Here is a 22,897-nt window from a genome sequence, read left to right as displayed (position 1 = left end):
ATTAAATATGTAAGAAGCTTGATTGGGAACCACTAATCAGTGGAGAATAACCAGGAGAGTTGAATAAATTCATAGGAGTTGTTGAGTAAGAAGATATCCCACTTTCTATCCAGATGATTCCAGATTAGCATGTTCGGATATATGGCAATATCTTCATGATTATTATCAAACCAGGATGAACCACGATCTAAGAAGCTTTATTTGGAACCACTAATCAGTGGAGAATAACCAGGAAGTTGAATAAATCTCATAGGAGTTGTGAGTAAGAAGATATCCCACTTTCTATCCAGATGAATCTAGATTAGCCTGTTCGGACATATGGCAATATCTTCATGATTATATATCAAAACCAGGATGAACCACGATCTAAAAAGCTTTATTTGGAACCACTAATCAGTGGAGAATAACCAGGAAGTTGAATAAATCTCATAAGTGTTGTGAGCAAGAAGATATCCCACCTTATATCCAGATGATTCCAGATTAGCCTGTTAAGGACATATGCCATTATCTTAATGATTCTTATCAAACCAGGATGAACCACGATCTAAAAAGCTTTATTTGGAACCACTAATCAGTGGATAATAACCAGGAAGTTGAATAAATCTCATAGGAGTTGTGAGTAAGAAGATATCCCACTTTCTATCGAGATGATTCCAGATTAGCCTGTTCGGACGTATATGTCAATAATCTTCATGATTGTTATCAAACCAGGATGAACCACGATCTAAGAAGATTTATTTGGAACCACTAATCAGTGGAGAATAACCAGGAAGTTGAATAAATCTCATAGAGTGTTGTGAGTAAAGACGATATCCCACCTTTTATCCAGATGATTCCAGATTAGCCTGTTCGGACATATGCCATTATCTTCATGATTCTTATCAACCAGGGATGAACAAATATGTAGAAGAAACTTGATTGGGAACCACTAATCAGTGGAGAATAACCAGGAAGTTGAATAAATCTCATAGGAGTTGTGAGTAAGAAGATATCCCACTTTCTATCCAGATGATTCCAGATTAGCCTGTTCGAACATATGGCAATATCTTCATGATTCTTATCAAACCAGGATGAACCACGATCTAAGAAGCTTTATTTGAAACTATACGACTGATCATAGCAATTGCTGCTTCTAATGGATGGGAAATTCACCACTTGGATGTAAAAACGGTGTTTCTCCATGGAGAATTAAAAGAAGAAGTGTTTGTAGTACAACCAGAAGGATTCATAGTAAAGGGGCAAGAGCACAAAGTATACCGACTGAAGCGAGCACTCAACGGCTTGCATCAGGCCCTTAGAGCTTGGAGCATCAAGCTGAACAAGATACTATGAGAACTAAACTTTCAGAGATGCTCTAAGGAACCTTTGTTGTACCGGAAGGAGAAGAATGGAGATCTCCTTGTTGTAGTAGTCTATGTAGACGATTTACTTGTGACTGGATCATCACTTAAGCTTATACTAGAGTTTAAGAAGGAGATGTCTATGAAATTTGAGATGAGTGATCTTGGCAAATTAACCTATTATCTGGGAATCGAAGTTCATCAGCAAGACGACGGCATTGTTCTCAAGCAAGATTGATAGATACGCAAGATACTTGAAGAAACCGGGATGAGCTCGTGCAGTGCTACACATGTTCCTATGGAGATGAATGATGCTTTCTCTAAAGCTGCTAACGAAGGAAAGATAGATGAAGGACAGTATCGACGCAGTATAGATTTCAAAAGTTAATTTGACAAAAATAGATTTCAAAAGTTAATTTGACAAAAATTATAACAATTATATATTCATTTTATATTTAATTATTTATTAAATATATAAAATAAGTATATATTTAAAAGGTCATATTACGTGTTTTGTGTAATGAAATTTTATCTTATCTTTGTTTGGCTTAGGATTAGGAGAAGTAGCTTGTTAGTAACAAGAGTTGGTTAACTTTTGACACCAAGTTTCAAAAAAGTTAACCAACTCTTGTTACTAACAAGCTACTTCTTCTAATCTTAAGCCAAACAAAGATAAGATCAAATTTATTACACAATGCACGTAATCCAACCCCTAATTATAGTGTCTTTACATTATCTATTTAAACGATCACAAAGTGAATCTCATTTCAAATTAAGCCACAACATTCCTTCCTTCCTTCTACTCACTAAAGCAAAAAAAAAATGGCAGGAGGAGCTTTTGTGTCAGAAGGAGGAAGTGGGGGAAGAGATTATGAAGGAGGAGTCACAGTTTTCGTTGTCATAACATGTATGGTTGCGGCCATGGGAGGTCTCCTCTTTGGTTATGACCTTGGAATCTCAGGAGGTGTGACATCAATGGATGAGTTTCTTAGCAAGTTCTTCCCACAGTTAGAGAGGCAGAGGCAAAAGGTGAAGAACGAGACGGCATACTGCAAATTTGATGACCAAAAGCTCCAATTGTTTACTTCTTCTCTCTACTTAGCAGCTTTAGTAGCTTCCTTTGTGGCTTCGGTTGTTACTAGGAAATATGGACGAAAGGTTTCCATGTTTACCGGTGGACTCGCTTTCCTCACCGGTGCACTAATCAATGCATTTGCCATTAATGTCACAATGCTCATCATCGGTAGACTTTTGCTCGGTGTAGGTGTTGGATTTGCTAATCAGGTTAGATTTGCTGTACATATTATTCTTTGTGTGGGTTTTGTATATCATCTAAATATGTGATATGCCTCACATGCAACATTATAGACCAAATCTCCGGAAGTTTATGACCACTAAAATAAAACATGTATGTATATTTGTCTAGGCTGATTCTCGATAATATATTTTTTTCTTTTCAGTCTACTCCGGTTTACCTCTCGGAAATGGCTCCAGCAAAGATAAGAGGAGCGCTAAACATTTGTTTCCAGGTGGCGATTACGTCTGGAATCTTGGTGGCAAATCTGATTAACTATGGAACATCTAATATGGCTAAACATGGGTGGAGGGTTTCTTTAGGTTTAGCAGCTGTTCCAGCAATTCTTATGGTGATCGGATCATTCTTTTTGCCCGATACACCAAACTCAATGCTTGAGAGAGGCAAATACGAGGAAGCAAAACAAATGTTGAAGAAAGTACGAGGAACGGATAACGTTGACCATGAGTTTCAAGATATACGCGATGCATGTGAAGCTGCTAAAAAGGTAGAACATCCATGGAAAAACATCATGCAGAGCAAATACAGACCAGCTTTAGTCTTCTGCTCGGCCATTCCCTTTTTCCAGCAGATTACTGGAATTAATGTCATTATGTTCTATGCTCCTGTTCTCTTCAAGACTCTTGGTTTTGGTGATGACGCTGCTCTCATGTCGGCTGTAATAACCGGTGTAGTCAACGTGCTCGCCACCTTTGTCTCCCTATACTCGGTTGATAGATTTGGAAGAAGGTTTCTTTTCCTTGAAGGTGGTATTCAAATGTTCATTTGTCAGGTACAAATCAGTTTTACATAACCTTCAATTATTTATTTCTTTATTTTTGTTTGCATTAGCTTTTCCACTCTAATTATTAAAACTCCGTTTGCATGCACAACAATCATAATTATAGCTGATGTATTTTAAGAAAAACAATGAAAAATTAACAACACATGTGTTTTAATTTCTTGAAAATAATATGTTTCATATTTAGATGATTAAATTACTTTTCTGTTTAAAAATCAGTACAACCTGGACATGGAAACGTAAGAAGAACAATAGTTTCTTGAAAATAATATCTGATTTATTAGGGTGTATGCTTTTTTCCTATACAAAGTCACATATGATTGATGCATATTTTCTTTATCATTTCAGATTCTTGTTGGTTCATTTATCGGTTTAAAATTCGGAACCACGGGAACCGGAACCTTGACACCAGCAACAGCAGATTGGATCCTTGTTTTCATATGTGTGTATGTTGCTGGATTTGCATGGTCATGGGGTCCATTGGGTTGGTTAGTACCCAGTGAGATATGTCCACTGGAAATTAGACCAGCGGGACAAGCCATCAACGTCTCAGTCAACATGTTCTTCACTTTTCTCATCGGTCAATTCTTCTTGACAATGCTTTGTCACATGAAGTTTGGTCTCTTCTACTTCTTTGGAGGCATGGTTGCGATCATGACCATCTTCATCTACTTTTTGTTTCCGGAGACCAGAGGTGTTCCCATTGAAGAGATGGGAAGAGTTTGGAAGCAACATTGGTTCTGGAAAAATTACATTCCAGATGATGTAGTTATTGGCGGACATGATGAAAACTAAACGAATTCGGTTTAAGTGGAATTAATTTGGTTATATATTCAAGTTGATCAATTATGAGTTCTTTTCACGTTAAAACTGTCGAGACAATTTGTTAATTACATGATTCATTATCTAATATACATGATTTTTCTTTATAAGTCTTTTAAAGCCGCAACCAAGAAATTAAAGCTAAATCTATAAACAGAAAAAGTATAAAACTATAGCTTCAACCAATCAAAACTTATAATCTAAAAAGTGATAAAATATGTATTTTTCTTCGAAATATTAATAATACATAGAGGTTTCAATTCGGGCTGGTCCAGTCCGGCCTGACCCAAATCCGCTAAACCCGTAAATATTTGAGCCCGGTCCTGTCCAGTCTGAAAATATTTTGGGCTTAGAATTCAAAGTCCGGCCCGACCTGGATCTTATAGAGCTATAGTTTTCATAAATTGTCATTGTCATTTCTAGTGTTTTAATACATAACTTTCATTAAAAATAAGTTTCAACTTTTTGTTTTAAAATGTAAAGTAAATTTAAACTTTTCTTCTTTATCAACATATTTTACTTTTTCATATGCTTTAAAAACATACTAGATCATGACACGCGCGACCGCGCGGATTTTATTTTTTATTTTTAACATATAACATATATTCTATAATAGTTGATACAATTTGGAATTTTTCCTTTTCACATAATGTGGTTTTATATAATTTTGAGTTTGTCTAAAACATATTGTTTAAGAACAATGTTAAAACTGTTTTTTCTATTAATAATTTTTCATTGGTGTATTAGAGATATACAGTAAAACCTCTATAAACTAATAATGTTGGGACTATACCAAAACTATAATTTTTTATTAATTTATAGAGATTATTAATTCATCGAGATACTAATTGAACCAAAAACTCAATTTGAAACTATGAAATCCTCCTATATATTAAAAGAGAAGTACAAACGCCACGTGGCACTCACAGAATCCTTCTCACGAAAATTCTCGCGTTTCTATTGGTCGAATTTTTCTAATTATTCTTTTTGATTTATTTTTTTCATCGACCTTTTAATTGGAAAGTGACATTAATTGTCAAACGCACTAATTATTTCTTGCGCAAGAATCGTAATCAATGTCGACCATTAATCATAGCTTGCAGAAGAATTTTAATAAATGTCGACTAATCATTAAATGTCTTAATGACATAATACGTTTTGTATCTAATTAGGAAACTTATTATTATTAACATACCTTATTTATACTTTATACTGATTACTTGCGCAAGTCTCGCATTATATAATATGCATAATCGTTTTTAACACTACAAATTTAATATGTTTCCTTTAATCAAACGTAATTTAATTTACATACCTTATTATAACCAATTACTTTCACAAATTTAGCAAGTAATATTCTTGGCGTCATTAATACTTTTCACCATCACTTTATATATATAGAGTTCAATGTCGAGTTCAAGCAACACAACCATTCTTTAGTCTCACGCATCTATTGTTTAAGTTTTTTTAATGTTTTTGATCGTTCTAATTTAAATTATATTTTGTGATCCTGAGCAGGTTTATGATCCAAGGGATGATAATCAATACTTAGCTCATAGACGAACATCGTTACTGGTAATTTATTCGAGACTTTTCTTCTCCAATTATTTTGTTCTCTTGCTCTCCACATTGCCTCTCTATCAATCTTTGAGACGAAAAAGTTTTTTTTGTCACCAAAAAGACCACAAAACTTCCTCCATCCATTCATGATGCATCTCATCGGATTTGTTCTATCAACTATACAATTTTGTTTTTGTTTCGGGATTGTATACATCTTCAAATCTTTTTGTTATAATCAATGTCACTAAATTTGATGAAACTGATCTTGCAGAGCTGAAGCCTTGGATTTGAGTCTAAGTTTTGGGATTGAATCTATATGTATTTTATAATATATTTTTCTTTGTTTTCTTATATGCAGAATTACAATAAACATCATCATTGACGTTTCGTCACAATTCATTGTTGGAACCTCATGAATGTAATTTCTTTTTTGTTGATTTTTTGTAGTTTTTTTTTTGATTTATTGGTTTTATTGGTTGATTTTTTGTAATAGCTCATCAACCAATTTCATGAATGTAATAACCTCATCAACCAAGCGATTCTATGGGCTGATTCTCCTGATTTTTTGTAATTTCTTTTTTGATTTATTTTTCTAATCAAGCTACTAATCGGAAAGTTACATTAATTGTTAATCTCATTAACCAATTGCTCTCATTAATCATAACTTGCTAATCGGAATATTACATTAATTGCTCTCATTAATCATAACTTGCGCAAGAATTACAATAATTTCTAATCTCATTAATCATAACTTGCGCAAGAATATTAATAAATGTCGACCATTTACTATATATAAGATATTCACAGTAGAAGAAACGAAGCCACTGACTTTTTATTCTCAACTTTTTATTTTCATATTGTTTTTGTTGTTTTACATCATTAAGCTTTTATATATACATATTTCATCAGAGCTGACTTTTCTTTTGGTTTATATGCAGATGCCCTATTGTAACGATTTCACCACGATGCATGTAAATTTTTTTATCTCTCTATATGATTTGATTAATCGTAGATTTATTTGAATTCTAATTCTTACTTTTTTAATATGTTAGAAATGATTGTTTGTTAGAGCTTAGAAGGAGAATAATGCTTTCATATGTATTTTTCTATTGGTTTTTTTCCTCATGTGGATCCATATGTACTTAAATGATCATATCATCCAAAACATGTAAACTACAATGTAAATTTCATGCTTTGTTACATTCTTTATGTTTTTCAAATAATTATTTGCTTATACATTAAAGAACAAAATCTTTAATCAATATTTTATTATAAAAGTTAATATAACTTTTTATACATATTATCAACTTTGTACTCAAATATGATTTTATACAATTTATCATATTATAAAATGTATATCTTATAAATTCATATATATAAACTATATAGTTCTTTTTGTCATCATAAACTATATAGTTCTATGTCAACTATATTATAAATTGATTGGCTGATTTATTTTTTAAATTTTTTCTTTTTCTAAAAACCTATCCTACGCCATCTCTTTCTCTCATCTCTTTCTCTTTCTTCTTCTCGATTTCACTTTATACTAAAACAAAACTAAACGGAGTAAGGGAAAGTCTCGAACACATATCTACACATTTTTGATAGAACATGCATTGATTATTAATTATTTTCAAGCGCAATTAATATGATCTCTTATGAATCTATTATAAATGTAATTTACGTTATTTATTTGAATAATTCTTGCGAAAGTTTTAATCACATTTATTGATATTTATTGAGAATCTGTTATTCTTGCACAATAGGGTATCACATTAATTCGACTTTTAAATCTTTCTAAATTTTCAAAGTCGTTTTTAATCTTGTTGCCTTTTTTTAAATAAATATAACTTGCGCAAAAAGACTAATATTTAATTGAAATCAGTTTATGATATTGTATATTTAATAACTTTATTTATTTTTGCGCAATGTGGTATCACATTAAGTGGACTTTTAAATCTTTATAAATTTTCAAAGTCGTTTTTAATCTTGTTGCTTTATTTTAAATAAATCTAACTTGCACAAAAAGACTAATATTTAATTCAAATCAGCTTATGATACTGTAGATTTATTTACTTTATTTATTCAATTTAAATGTTTATTATGAAAAATTAATATTTCATGCTTTGCCTCCTAAACAGGTATTACACTTTAGTGTTTGCTTACATTTTAGAGTTACAATAGCATACTAATGAGATGAACTCTTTTTTTTGCAGGTCCTGATGTTACAGTCCTCAGGTGATATTTTCTCTGGTTCTAGATTTTTCAGGAACTCCCTTGTCTAAAAGAAAAAGCCAAAAAGATCATGACAGTAGCCTTGAGGATCAACACTCTCTTGAAGATTTTTAAAAACATTTATTTCCTATCGTTATGGCTTTGTCTTACTTCCGCATTCTTACAATGATAAAAATGGATTTGACTTATCATATGTAGCTTGGGATTTTTTTGATTATTGAAAACTTACTTATGTTGCAATGGTTTTTGTCACTATCCGCGTTATTCATTATTATTTATTTCAAAGAAAAACACATTTAGTCTTTTTTTTTCTTGTGCTCATGATAATTTTTAAAATAATTGCATTGTAATAACGCCCATATTTTAGTAATAATCTGTTAGAAGAGATGAAATTATCTAATTTTCGTTCTAATGACATGTTATTATTTAGTCAATGTATTCGTTATTGTTTTTTAGTTATATTTTTTTATTGGATTATTTTTTGTTTTCAGATCTCAATATATAATAAGGTCATTTTTATAATTATTATTATCATCATTTAACAATTATATTATTACTTGTTTATTATTTAGTTGTCACAATTTGCCTTGAATGAAAAATATGTCCATATTTATAACATTAATGATTACAAATTAATGATGATTACAACATCACGTAACATATATTCATCATATTTAATTCACAAGATTGATTGGTAATAAATAAGAATGATTTATGTTAACGCATTAAATTCAAAACATCTATATAGCAATAAAAAGAATGTAATAAATTGTATGAATATATTATTTGATACTAACTTGTCGTGCAATCATATTTAAACACAGTAATAAATATGATACCAAGTTGCGCAAGTAATCCACATTGAAAATAAGGTAAGTTATTAATAAAAAGTTAACAATTTACAAACATGGTAAATTACATTTAAAATCGTGAAGTAAATACTCTTGGGATTCAAATTACTGTTAAAATAATATTTACATTTTTGTATTTTTCAAAAAAAAAAGGTTTACGATGAGGGGGAGAGAGAGAGGGAGATTTAGTATTTTGGGTATACCTAAGGATTTACAGTTTAGTGTTTAGGATTTATCCAAGGGTTTAGGGTATATCCAAGAATTTAGGGTTTAGTGTTTTTGGTTTTTTACCCAAGGGTTTAAGTTTTGTCCAAGGGTTTAAGCTTTGTCCAAGGGTTTAGGGTATAGTGTTTATTGTTTATGATTTACTTTTTTGTGACGATTTTAAAATTGTTAAAAAAAATTCTTATTTTCGCAGCTACTAATATTTTTCATTTATTTAAAAAACTTAACACAAATTATTATTATTTTATTTATTATCTTTAAAATAAGATGTACATTAATTGGTAAACTATGATTAGCAAGTAATTCACCCAAGAATTACAACATTCATCTGTTTGACATGTTATTACAACATTTATCTGTTTGATTTCTAGGAAAGGTGATCTTAGAACATTAAGATACCTATTATATTATCATAAATTGATCTGCAGTAAATATGATATCAACTTGCCAAAGCAATCCGTATTTAATATAAGGTAAGTTATTAAAATTTAAAACCAAATTAACTAAAGGTAAATTATTTAAACAAAGCAATAAATATGATACCAAGTTGCGTAAATAATACACAATGAAAATAAGGTAAGTTATTAATAAAAAAATTAACAAATTACAAATAGGAAAGTAACACAAATTTGAGAGAGAGAGAGAGATAGAGAGAGAGAGAGAGAGAGAGAGAGAGAGAGAGAGAGATTTAGTGTTTTGGGTATATCCAAGGGTTTACGGTTTAGTGTTTAGGATTTATCCAAGGGTTTAGGATATATCCAAGATTTTAGAGTTTAGTGTTTGGATTTTTACCCAAGGGTTTAAGATTTGTCCAAGGGTTTAGGGTATATTGTTTAGTGTTTATGATTTACTCTTTTGTGACGGTTTTAAAATTTTTAAAAAAATTCATGTTTTGGCAGCTAATAATATTTTCATTTATTTTAAAAACTTAACACAAATTATTATTTTTTATTTATTATCTTTAAAAAATGTTGTACATTATTTGGCAAACTATGATTAGTTGGTACTTCACCCAAGAAAAATTCATGATAAAATATTAAACTAGGAAACATTCCTATATAAATCAAAATTGTGGTAGTTAAAAAAATAATCGGTGAATTAAAAGAATGTTTACATTTTTATATTTTTTTTAAAAAAAGGTTTACGATGAGAGAGAGAGAGAGAGAGAGAGAGAGAGAGAGAGAGATTTAGTGTTTAACCCGCGGGTCCCGCGGGTTAAACACTAAATCTCTCTATCTCTCTCTCTCTTTCTCTCTCTTAAATAGATACAAAATATTCCGTAATATTTAACCCGTGGATCCCGCGAATTACCTGCAAATTTGGGCGGGGCAGGTGCAGGTATTTTGAATCTTTCATTGCGGGTCATGCAGATCGAAATTATGAGTCAAAAAACTAGGTGACCCGCGGGTTGGCGGGACGGACGGGGTGGGTCGATCCGCAGACCCAACTCTACCGTATAATTTGAATCTGTACAATGCCCGCACAGGGTGCGGGCCGGCCAGCTAGTTATACTAATTTATAGAGATATTAATTTATATATTATTAATTTAAAGATGTTATACTGACTGTATTGTGAAAACACTAATATAATATCAACCAATACGATTTGGTTTTGACATTGTGTTTTTTGGATTTTTTTCTAAATTTTTTGTGAATATTCAATGATGAATACGAAGACAAGTACTTGTACACACATTTTAGTAGGAGAAAATGAATATTTTCTAACCTATTAAATCAGATATAATAAATAGAAAATCTCTTGACATTGAGATTTTATGTATAGTAGAATAAACTTGGAAAAAGGGTTTTTCATATTCATGATTTTTCAAATCTGACAATTTGATTGCGAATATTTGATTGTAACCGAGATTTTAGGCATAGTAGACTCAACTTGGTGAAGAGGTTTTCTAATAATCGTTTTTTAAAGTATAAATTGATGTTTCTGTTATTGAAGTAAGTTAGTGTATATTCAAAGCAAACCTCGATTACTTGAACATCTAAGAAAATATATTCTGATATCTTTATTATTGAGTTTCAAAAGTTCTGTATCAAGCTATTTAAAATTTTAAGATTCATCAGTATTTTATTTCAAATAATTGTTTTTTTAATTAAAAGGGGTTTTGTGTTTAAGATAATTATAGTTTAATGATGGGAGGAAACATGTTCTTAAGTTATTTGGTTAATTGAATCAATTGTTTAGGAAATAACCAGACCAAAATAGTCAAAATTGTATAATGACTAGTTAAGGATTCGTGTAAAAAAAAGGATTCATGTAATATTTGTATCTTTTTATCAACCTACTCAGTTTAAATTTGTATAAGTTGATGACAAAAAAGGATTAGCGTAATATTTGTATTTTTTTTGCCAACCTACTCGTGTAATATTTATATTTTTAATAACATGTGTAATATTTATTTTTGTTTTTATCTATTTATATTTTTATTTTTAAAAACTTAGACTCGTGTTATATTTATATTGGAGACATTTATTGTATTCATTTGACTATAATAAAGGAGGGGATTATAATTTTTTTACTATGATATAATATAAATATGATAATGTGAGTATACTCTAACGAAAAGAACATATATTTTATTTAATAGATGCATAGACATAGATCTTATAGTGGAGTTAAATGATAAATAGTTGATATTAAACTCTTTAAGGAAATATTTAAATGAAAGATTAGACTAAGAATAATAATGTAATGTCCAATTTAAAAATCTACCTACAAGAAGTTATAATGTTTATGTTTTAATAAGATAGACTAGATTCTGATCCGCGCTTTTAAAGCGCGGGATTATATTCTTAATTAAATCTATATTCGGTAAAATCAAAATTTGTATATACTTTATACAGTATATTTTTATTTTCCAATATGTATATATATATTATTACCAACATATACCATATTTATAATTATAGAAATTAATATGAGCACTATGTAAGTTTTTATGTGGATATTTTTTTTGTTGCAAATATTTGTTTCCAAATTTTGAGACGATAGTTTAAGAAACAAAGCCAGACCCATATATTTTTATCTAAACTTTTTCAATAAAATATGGTATTTACATTTATAAAACTATTTTTTTACATGAGATATATATTTTTTACTTTTGATCACTAAAAAATCTACTTACAAAAGTCAATCATTACATTATTTAACTTCGTATTATTTCTCCTCTAATTAAATTGTTTACTATTAAAAAAATATTCTAATCTAATATGTTATTTCAATATTTTCAAAATAAGATATCGAAAACATATTCTGAAGTATCTTTTTAATATTTTATTATTTTAAATGGAAATTATATATATAATTAATTTTAAATAATAATTTTCGTAATTAATATTAAATATTATTATAAATTAGTCTAATACCTTTTTGATTTAAAGAAAATGAAACAAATTACTATAAATATTTATATAATCGGACAAAATATTAATGGAATGTAATATTAACAAAATATTTATGGGATGTAATCTTAACAAAATATTAAAAGATTCATGTTTAAGATATATTAAATTTTCCGAATATATTGGTTAATATATATATGGAAACATTTGCAATGACATAAATATAGTAATGGCATACCATTATAATTAACTTCAAAAACCAAAGGCAAAAACCTATTAGGTATTTTACTTTAATAGTATAGATTATAAACTAACCAAATTTAATAAGATTTAAATAATCAAATATAAATTTAAAACTAAAACATATAAGAGAACAAAATTGGATCAAACGTTTCAGATTTTGTATGTTGAAATAACTATGTTATAAAATAGGAAGTTTTTTTTTTCTTTGAACACATTTTTAAGTTACATTTGCAAAAATATAACATTTGTAATGATCAAACAATAATGTGCATTAACCGCTTTTATATTTTTTTAGAGTCTGGGTCAAAAATATTAAAATAATATGTTAATACTAGTAAATGTTTTTGTTGCAAAAATGATAATATTTAAAGTAAAATACAAAATTTTGGATTTTCGGCCGACCCTAACCCAAACCTAATTGGTTACTTCCAATTACGGAAATCAAATAGTTCAAACCGCACTCAAAGGTAGAGCATTTCCCATTTTTATAGGAACGGACTTATATTCAAAATAGGGAGAATTACCAATTGTGACTCAAAACTTGGAGTCAAACCCAAAAGAGTACCCCAACTTGGGTCAAAGGCAAAAGTAACTTAAAAGGCTATTGAAATTACAACTATCTCCTTGTGAACAAACAAAAAAACGGATTTTTTTTTACGTTTCTACCCCTCGCAAGTCGTCTGTAAACAGACGACTTGAAAATAAGTCGTCCAGACGACTTTAAGTTAAGTCGTCTGGACAGTTATTCTTAAACATAATTTAAAAATTTTGTAAAAAATATTTTGATAAGTGAAAAATTGGAATTATGTAATTAACATATGTCTTAAGAGATATAAATTAATATATAACAAATTTCAATTGTTTTCAGCCCAGATGAGTGAAAGTAGTGAGTCATGATATTCTTTAGTTTATGTTTCATCAACATATGTTGTAGTATTGTATGTGTTCTTAGGGTTAGATTTTGGAAAGCATTAAAACCGTTTTTGAAAATTTTTAAAATTACCTAGGCGTGTTCGTTTCTGTGTATAGTAAACACTATTGAAGTATAATTTGATTTTATAACGTGGTTAGTAAGTTAATTTAGTCATTTTAGTTTAGGGGTTCATTTTAGGGTATTGGACGACTTAATATTTAGTCTTCTGTTCCCAGACGACTAAATATTAGGTCGTCTGATGTACATTATCAGCCAGAATAAGTCGTCTAAACCGGACCAAACCTTAAAGTTTACCAATGTACTTTTAAAGCTAACCGGATTATTTACCCAATATATAAGGTGATTTTTTTTTTTTTTTTTTTCATTTTCCGCGAACAGAAACCCTAACAGTTCTCTCTCACCGGCGATATCAAAGGCGATTCGAATTCCCACTATTTCCGAACAACCATCGTTCTCAACGTCGGCTATCTATCTCACTTCATTCTCACCGTTGTCGCCGCAGCTTCTTCTAACCCTAGCGCCGCCGATTCCTCTAAACCCTAGCGCCCCCGCTTCCACTATTTCCGAACAAACCGTCGCCCTCGCCACCGTGCTCACCAACGTTCTCACCGCCGCTTACTCTAAACACTAGCTAGCACCGCCGTTTCTTCTAAACCCTAGCGCCGCCGCTTCTTCTCTGTAAACCGTAGCGCCGTTTCTCTGTAAACCCTAACGCCGGTAAGTCATCAAACTCGTGGAAAAGATGAACATAAAACGTTGTCTCTTCAATTTACTCATTCTCACCGTTTCACGTTTATTTTTTCAGATCTATAACCACAATGACGAGTACTCGAACTCCTTCTGCGACTAATCAGGTCCGCTTGAAATTTTTCTACTGGAAGACTTGTAAGTAAGTCGTCTGGAAAGTCTTCAACCTGGACGACTTAGTACGTCCATTTGGAAGACTTTCCAGACGACTTAAATATAAGTCGTCAACTAAGTCGTCCAGTTGGACGACTTTCTAGACGACTTATATTTAAGTCGTCTACTAAGTCGTCTGGAGTAACAATTAAGGCGTGATTGATTTAGCTTGTGTTCTGACTTCTATTGTTGTCTTTGATTATTTTGCAGACAAAAAGGATGGATATTCCAGAACTCCCCCGTAGGTTATACACATTAGGGGAAGAGCCAGAACCCCACAATAGCATTTCGTATCATACGGATAACACGAAGTTGCATACTGCTCTTAGGGAAGCTCTCACTGATGCTGAATTTGAAGAGCTCAAGGAGTCGAGATTGGGAGTTTTCATCAAGTTCAAGGAGCAGGGATTTGGTTGGGCTTCAAGGCTGGTTCACCACTTGCTCGGTTTAAAGCTGGACATTAAGAAGAAGTACGAGATGTGGTGTCTCGTTGGTCCAGAACCTGCGAGGTTTTCACTGTTAGAGTTTGAAACATCACTGGTCTAAACTGCGACTACATCGAGGACCTTGAGACACCAGAATGTGAAGTTACCCCACAGATGGTTTCTTTCTGGGAGATGATGGGAGTTCATCGGGAAGCTGGGCCAAGTACTGATCAGATAATAGCAGCACTGAAGAGATGCGGGGATTGGTCCAGGGAAGATCGCAAGCGACTCGCGTACCTTTCCATCTTCACTGGATTCATTGAAGGGAAAAAGTTCTCAAGCGCTACACGAGCTACTCTCGCAAGGCTAGTGATGGATTTAGAAAGGTTGAGAATTATCCATGGGGGAGAGTCGCGTTTAAGGTGCTGATGGACTCTTTGTGGAACAAAGATATTACTGGCTGTTACACCGTGGATGGCTTTATACAAGTTCTTCAGGTCTGGGCGTACGAAGCTATTCCGGGATTGGGTGCTAGTATTGGTCTACCCAGAGCAAACAGTCCGTCTCCACCGATTCTGGCTTACGACGGCAGCAGAGGCCGCAGATTCATGAAAGCTGCTATCTTGAGTCAGGTACCTTTCCATCTTCACTTAATTAAGTCGTCCGGAAGGTCTTCCAGCTGGACGACTTAGTAGACGACTTATTATAAGTCGTCTGGAAGGTCTTCCAGCTGGACGACTTAGTAGACGACTTATTATAAGTCGTCTGGAAGGTCTTCCAGCTGGACGACTTAGTAGACGACTTATTATAAGTCGTCTGGAAGGTCTTCCAGCTGGACGACTTAGTAGACGACTTATTATAAGTCGTCTGGAAGGTCGTCCAGCTGGACGACTTAGTAGACGACTTATAATAAGTCGTCTGGAAGGTCGTCCAGCTGGACGACTTAGTTGACGACTTATAATTAAGTCGTCTATTTAGTATTTTGTTTCAAATATCTAACTCGATTCTTCTTCTATTTACTGCAGACCCCGCGTGATCAACTTTGTTGAGAAGGACATTAGTGAAAATGTGGCCAAAATGGGACTCTGAGGTTGATGACGTGCCCGCGGAGAACATCATTAAAGTGATGTATGATCGGAGACCGTGGAAGTGGACCATGGATTGCTGGGAAGTCACTGGTACAAAACCCAAGTTTGTGACTCCATCGAAAAGAGCCAAAGAGATGGTTGTGGAGGAGGTGGAGGAAGACAATCAGAGACCTCGGAAGAAAGCTCGTAAAGAGGCTCCTAAAGAGGCTCCTAAAGAGGCTAGAGAAGAGGCTCCTACAGAGGCTACAGAAGAGGCTACAGAAGAGGCTAGAGAAGAGGCTAGTTGGGTGACCAGAGAGGAGTTAGAAAAACATGTTCAAGGACTTAGGTGACATGATGAAAGAGGGGTTTAAGAAGTGCATCAGGGAGATTAGGAAGATCTCCGATAGATTGGAAGCTGTGGAGAAGAAGGTTGGTGTCACCAATCAGGCTACCCCTCAAGCCCCAGAAACCGGGGTTAGTAAAAAAACGCCCAAGTAAGTCGTCCAGCTGGAAAACCTTCAGAAGACTTTACAAATAAAGTCGTCTGAACTCCAGCTGGAACCAAATCCTCTCCCAACTTTTATTTAAGTCGTCCAGGGTTAACTTGTTCTCTTTATTTGCGAGATTGGTTGCGGAGGATACAGCAGATGAGGCGATCTCGTATATAAGATCTTGCCGGAGGATAAAGCAGATGGTGTCACCTCCAAAGAGATTGTTCCTCTCACTTCCACTGACCAACCGAGCTTCGCTTCCAACGATCAACAACCGAGCTTCGCTTCCACCGATCCAGCTTCAGCTTCAGAACCGAGCCTGGTTGTATTGACCAAACAGCTCCCACTGCTTCTGTGCGTGCAAGGAGTAACGAACGAAGAAACCTGCTCCCACGCAGATATCTCCTTATACGGCAGAGAGAAGGAAATCCTTAGAGTGGGAAAGTATAATCCATTTCCCACACTAAACAGACCTAAGATGAAGGAGCTCGCTGATTGGTTGAAAACTGATCCGTAAGTGATTGCTTTACCATAATAGCTTGATTAGTCTACCAAAACTGATTGCTTTTTTGTTTGCAGTGATTATTTCACTAAGGAAGAGGACAAACCACGTACATCACCAACTTGGTGGTATCAAAAACTCCGGACATCCAAAGCATGGCTGGAAGACGTAGTAAGTCTTCTGCTTATCTTTAAGTCGTCTGGTAACTTGTCTTTGTATAGATTTGTAAATATATAAGTCGTCTGGAAGGTTTTCCAGCTGGACGACTTATTTGTAAGTCGTCCAGCTGGAAAACCTTCCAGAAGACTTACAAATAAGTCGTCTGGTAAATTGTCTTTGTATAGATTTGTAAATATATAAGTCGTCTGGAAGGTTTCCAGCTGGACGACTTACAAATAAGTCGTCTGGAAGGTTTTTCGAGCTGGAAAACCTTCCAGACGACTTATTTGTAGTCGTCCAGCTGGAAAACCTTCCAGACGACTTATTTGTAAGTCGTCTGGAAGGTTCTAACTTGTATTATTTTTATATGCAGCATATAGATGCTTGGATGAATGTGCTGAGGCAGAGGTATAAGGAGAACCCACAATGTTTCCGGAGCGAGCGAATGTGCTTCCTGGATCACAACTTTACCCAGTCTTGGAGAGACAGTATCTGGTCTTCAAAACATCGTCGTCTGATCACAATGGTTTAGGAAAAATGCTACCTAGTGGGGCGGCGAGTTTGTATGACGGATCATGCCTTCATTTTGCCAATCAAACAAGAAGTGGGGGGAGGACATTGATGATATCTATGCGCCACTGAACTTGGACAACAAACATTGGGTGGCTATTTGGATATCGATCCCTAAGAGCACATAGTCGTCTGGGACAGCATACCTTCAACTACCATACCAGAAAGATGGGATGAGATAATGGAGCCTTTTCTCGAGATGGTCCCTTATCTGATTGTGGAGTGCGGAGACCAGATGCATGGTTGGGAGCGATACACTTATGAGAGACTCCTCAAAAGATGTACCCACGGCCAACAATTGGTGATTGTGGCGTGTACGCTGCAAAGTACATTGAATGTCATGCTCTTGGGGTCCCTTTAGCCCTAAAGACTTTGCTAGGTCCAATGCGAAGATATGAGGGATTACTATGGCTTTGGCTATATGGACGGAGCTTGTTGATCAGCATCTGAAAGATAATGAGGATGGTGTATGTTTGTAGGCATGTATGATTAGATACACAAAATCAATTTGTATAGATTTTTTAACTTGTATAGATTTTTTTAACTTGTATAGATTTTTTAACTTGTATAGATACACAAATCAATTTGTATATTTGAACTATTTGTATACAAATCTATTTGTATATTTGAACTATTTGTTTACACCAAATCTATTTGTATGTTTGTGGGGCATGTATGATTTATTTGATTTTTCTAACTTGTATAGATTTTCTAACTTACACAATAAGTCGTCTGGAAGGTTTCCGTGGACGACTTACAAATAAGTCGTCTGGAAGGTTTTCCAGCTGGCGACTTACAAATAAGTCGTCTGGAAGGTTTTCCAGCTGGACGACTTACAAATAAGTCGTCTGGAAGGTTTTCCAGCTGACGACTTACAAATAAGGCGTCTAAAATAGGTAGTCTAAAATAAAATACAATGGACGACTTACAAATAAGTCGTTCTAAAAAATAAGGGTAGTCTAAAAATAACAATACACTGGACGACTTCGTAAAAGGTCGTCTAAAAAAAAATACACTTGAAGGGATGTAGAAGGTAGTCTAAACACTGGACGACTTAAATACACTGGACGACTTAAATACACTGGACGACTTCGTAAAAGGTCGTCTAAAAAAAATACACTTGAAGGGATAGTTAGAAGGTAGTCTAATACACTGGACGACTTCGTAGAAGGTAGACGAAACACTGGACGACTAGAAATTAGTCGTCTGGACGGGTAATCAAGACTGGACGACTTATATTTAGGTCGTCTGGACAACTAGTCAACTGGTTGTGTACATTGTGGTTTCGTATGGCCAGTTCCTTGCAGTTTGAGCATCTCCGTGCCCTGTGTTTCTTCCTGGGTTGTGTCCCCTCATCCTAGATAGCTCCAACCAAGATTGCCATCTTGATTTCTTCTGTCTCTCCGGACCACGCTTTACGTTTGGAGGGAAAGCATTCTCGTTCCTCAATATGTTGTGACACGATAGGATATATATTCTCTGAGTATCCTGCATACAGATGATTCTTTGAGTAAAGTGGACATACAAGTGTGTCGATATGCACACCAGCATGTGTTCCAGCTGCTATAGCATGAGAGCAAGGTATTTTCTCCACTCCATAGACACCACAACCACACTTTACATGTTCCAAATCAACCGCACAGTCCATTTTGCCACCTTTGACAAAGAAACGCCATCCATCAATTGGTTCGACCGTCATCGTATCCGCTATCTCTGATCGAACAGCAAGCAAGTATTCAACACCCCGGCTATGTACAGTTGGGAGACTCAAAGCATCTTGTCTCCTTTTCCAATACCATTTTCCTAACTTCTGCCTTATGAACTCCAGCAGGAACGGAATCGGAAATCCTCTTGCTCGCTTCAGTGCGGAATTAATAGATTCAGCGATGTTGCTTGTTTTTATGTTGAACCTGTTCCCCTTACAATAAACCCTTGACCATAGCTTGGCGTCGGCCTTCTCCAAATACGTTGCAAGTTCCGGGTTTGCACTCCGTATCTCAGCCATGTACCGGTTTAAAATCGTGAACCGTGTGCGCATAAGCAGCCCCTTTCACCAAGTACATGAGATGTTTCCCTTTAAACTTTTTGACAATGTTATCTTGAAGGTGATAATAACATATTCCTCGGGTTGCCCAAGGAAACACCTTTCTCACACGCACTTTTAATGGCCGCGTGTCGGTCAGAGACTATCACCAGAGGCTTGTCATGAGATATACAAACTAGCCAATTTTGTGAAAACCATTCCCAAGAAGGTTCATCTTCAGCATCCACGATCCCAAAAGCCAATGGGAATATCTGAAAACTTGCCATCTTGTGCGGCTGCAAACTAACATAACACCTCCATACTTTCCACTTAGGTGAGTTCCATCCACCACAATGACCCTTCTCTGATACTTAAAACCTTTGATAGAAGCTCCAAAAGAGAGAAATAGATACTTAAATCTTTTCTCAGAATCAAGTTCTATAGCCGTGATAGAAATCAGGATTTGCAATGGAGATTTGCTCGAGATATGAAGGCAGACGCGAATACCCTTCTTCTGCTGATCCTCTCACCAATTTCTGTGCATATAACAGTGCTCTGTATGAAGTGGTGTAATCAAGCGTCATGCCAAACATGTTCTTCATTGCATCCAGTGATATGCTGTGGAGTTATCCCATCAATGATCCCAACACGATCAATGAAAAGACTACCAACATACTTTGGAGTACAGTGTCTCCGCTGAGCGATTCGGTCTCCAATTGAGCATAAATGTTTTTCCACATACTTTGTTACCCAAAACGTGTTTGACCCATGTTTCACACTCGCTCTGATCTTCCATCCACAACCGCTAACCCGACATATTGCCACAAGGAGAGTTTTTGTTTGATTTGTATATTCTGAAGAAAACCTACCCCTCACTGCTGTCAACCGCAGCTCTGAAAGCAGTGCATCCTTGCTAACAAACTCTTGGTTGACATAGATGCTGGTACAATCCGATTTTCCTCCTTCAATGCATTTGTCTTAGCATATGTCTTTTCAATTTCTTCAAAAAAATATTATCATCATCTTCCTCGTCCTCATCTAGAACCTTTCCATAAAAGACTGTAATCCCCACCATTCTGATCCGTTTCACCAACAATAGTGTTATCAGCATCCTCCTCCCCATTTTCCTCCTCCCCATTTTCCTCCTCCCCATCTTGATTTTCATCTTCAACAGACTCATTATCACCAACATCTTCAAAACATTCATCAGCCTCATCATTATCACCAACATCTTCTTTCCATTCACCAGCTTCATCATTATCACCAACATCTTCATTCCCATTCACCAGCTTCAATCATTATCACCAGCTTCTTCTCTTTTCTCTGAAACCGTTTCCACCTTGCTGCGGCTTGATACACAAAGGACATACTCTATGCGTTTTGAGTATTTCGAGCAAGTTTGCGAACTTGTCTATCACTTGTAACATGAATGGGAGGACTGCTTGGAGTCATCATCATTTCTGCTGGTAATGAGTAGCTAATCTCCACAGTCACTGATTCTCATGTCCAGGTTATAATCTTCTTGAGCCATTGCAACAAGTTCAGCATGTGTTGAAATCTTCATTCAATAAAAACAATCTTGCTCCTTTGAGATCATCAACCACAAAATCCCAACGGAATCTCTCAACAACCATTCTCCATACACTGCATGTAACTTAAAAATCATCTGCAAATATTCAAAATAAACACATTAGTAAACATAGAGAAAATGAAGAAGTTCAACAAACATTATCGCAGACGACTTAGATTTAAGTCGTCCAGAAGACTTAAAGGTAAGTCGTCTAAAGAGGTCCACTTTTGCAATTGAAAATTAAAAGGGACGACTTAATTCTAAGTCGTCCGGCTTTGTTTGTTAAAAAAAAAAATTCAGACGACTTATATATAAGTCGTCTACGAAAAACGGGCTAGTTTTGCATTTGACCGAATCGTGTCAGATCTTTGACTATTTCTGGACGACTTATAAATCAGTCGTCTCTGGAAGTAAAAAATTTCAATATTTTATTCAAACTAGACGACTTACACGTAGTCGTCCCAGGTTAGTTTTGTAATTGAAAATAAAACTTGAAATTTAACTTTCTCCAGACGACTTAACTAAAAGTCGTCCAGCTAGACGACTTAATTAAGGTCGTCCGGGATAAGCAAGTTTGGACGACTAAATTGGGAAAAATTCTGGACGACTTTGCTTTCCCCGGACGACTTTAATTAAGTCTTCTGACGGGACGACTTTATATTATGTCGTCTAGTAAAAATTAAATTATGAAGTTTTATTTTTCAACTACAAAACTAACCTAAGACGACTTACACGTAAGTCGTCTAGTTTAATAAAATATTGAAATTTTAACTTTCCGAGAGACGACTGAATTATAAGTCGTCCAGAAATAGTCAAAGATCTGACACGATTCGGTCAAATGCAAAAACTAGCCTGTTTCTCGGGTAGACGACTTAGTATATAAAGTCGTCTGGACTGTTTTTTTTCACCAAACAAAGCTGGACGACTTAGTTTAAGTCGTCCGTTTGACCAGAAGACTCATCAGTAAGTCTTCTACATACAGATGACTTACTTGTAAGTCTTCTACGCGAACAGATTTTGAAAAAAATTCAAATTCGTACCTTCAACTAGGTGAGATGACTTTGTTTGCACACAGGGTCTTCTCCAACCACCCAGAACCTCAAACGAAAGCAACCGTAAGTCAAACGAAAGAAATATGCTGCCCAAACAATTTTGAATCAAAAGCTTCAGTTTTTTGGATGAATATGAGGAGAAAGTGAAAGAAATGTTGTTTTTAGTTCATAACAATTGAAACAGAGAGAGTGTAAAGAGATTTACGTGCATTAAAGGGCATTAAAAGCTCCAAACAGTTCGTACAAGGTTGTTCCCACTATTCATGCAGTGGCAAATTGTAAATACTTGAAGAAAATGAGGTTGAGACAGTAAAGAAGCCATTTTCGAAAAAAAAAAAAAAAAAAGGTTAATGGCATTTTCGTAGATAAAATGCAGATGGGGTTAAACTCTCAAAAAACAAAAATGAGTCAAAAGAAAAGGTTAGTTTTCTGTTTGAATTCAAGTTTTGAGTCACTTTTGCAATAAAGCCCT

At 34.3% G+C, this 22,897-nt stretch overlaps 1 protein-coding gene across 1 annotated transcript; it reads left to right on the top strand.

The window, feature by feature from the left end:
- The first annotated feature begins 2,162 nt into the window (after positions 1-2,162).
- Positions 2,163-4,231, top strand: LOC130496332 (sugar transport protein 10-like). Its single transcript, XM_056988323.1, has 3 exons — positions 2,163-2,624; positions 2,801-3,427; positions 3,785-4,231. The coding sequence occupies exons 1-3, from the start codon at positions 2,163-2,165 to the stop codon at positions 4,229-4,231; spliced, it is 1,536 nt and encodes a 511-aa protein (XP_056844303.1).
- The last annotated feature ends 18,666 nt before the right edge of the window (positions 4,232-22,897 follow it).

Source organism: Raphanus sativus, chromosome 6, assembly GCF_000801105.2.
Source record: "Raphanus sativus cultivar WK10039 chromosome 6, ASM80110v3, whole genome shotgun sequence".
Taxonomy (NCBI): Eukaryota; Viridiplantae; Streptophyta; class Magnoliopsida; order Brassicales; family Brassicaceae; genus Raphanus; species Raphanus sativus.
This window is presented reverse-complemented; position numbering and strand designations above follow the sequence as displayed.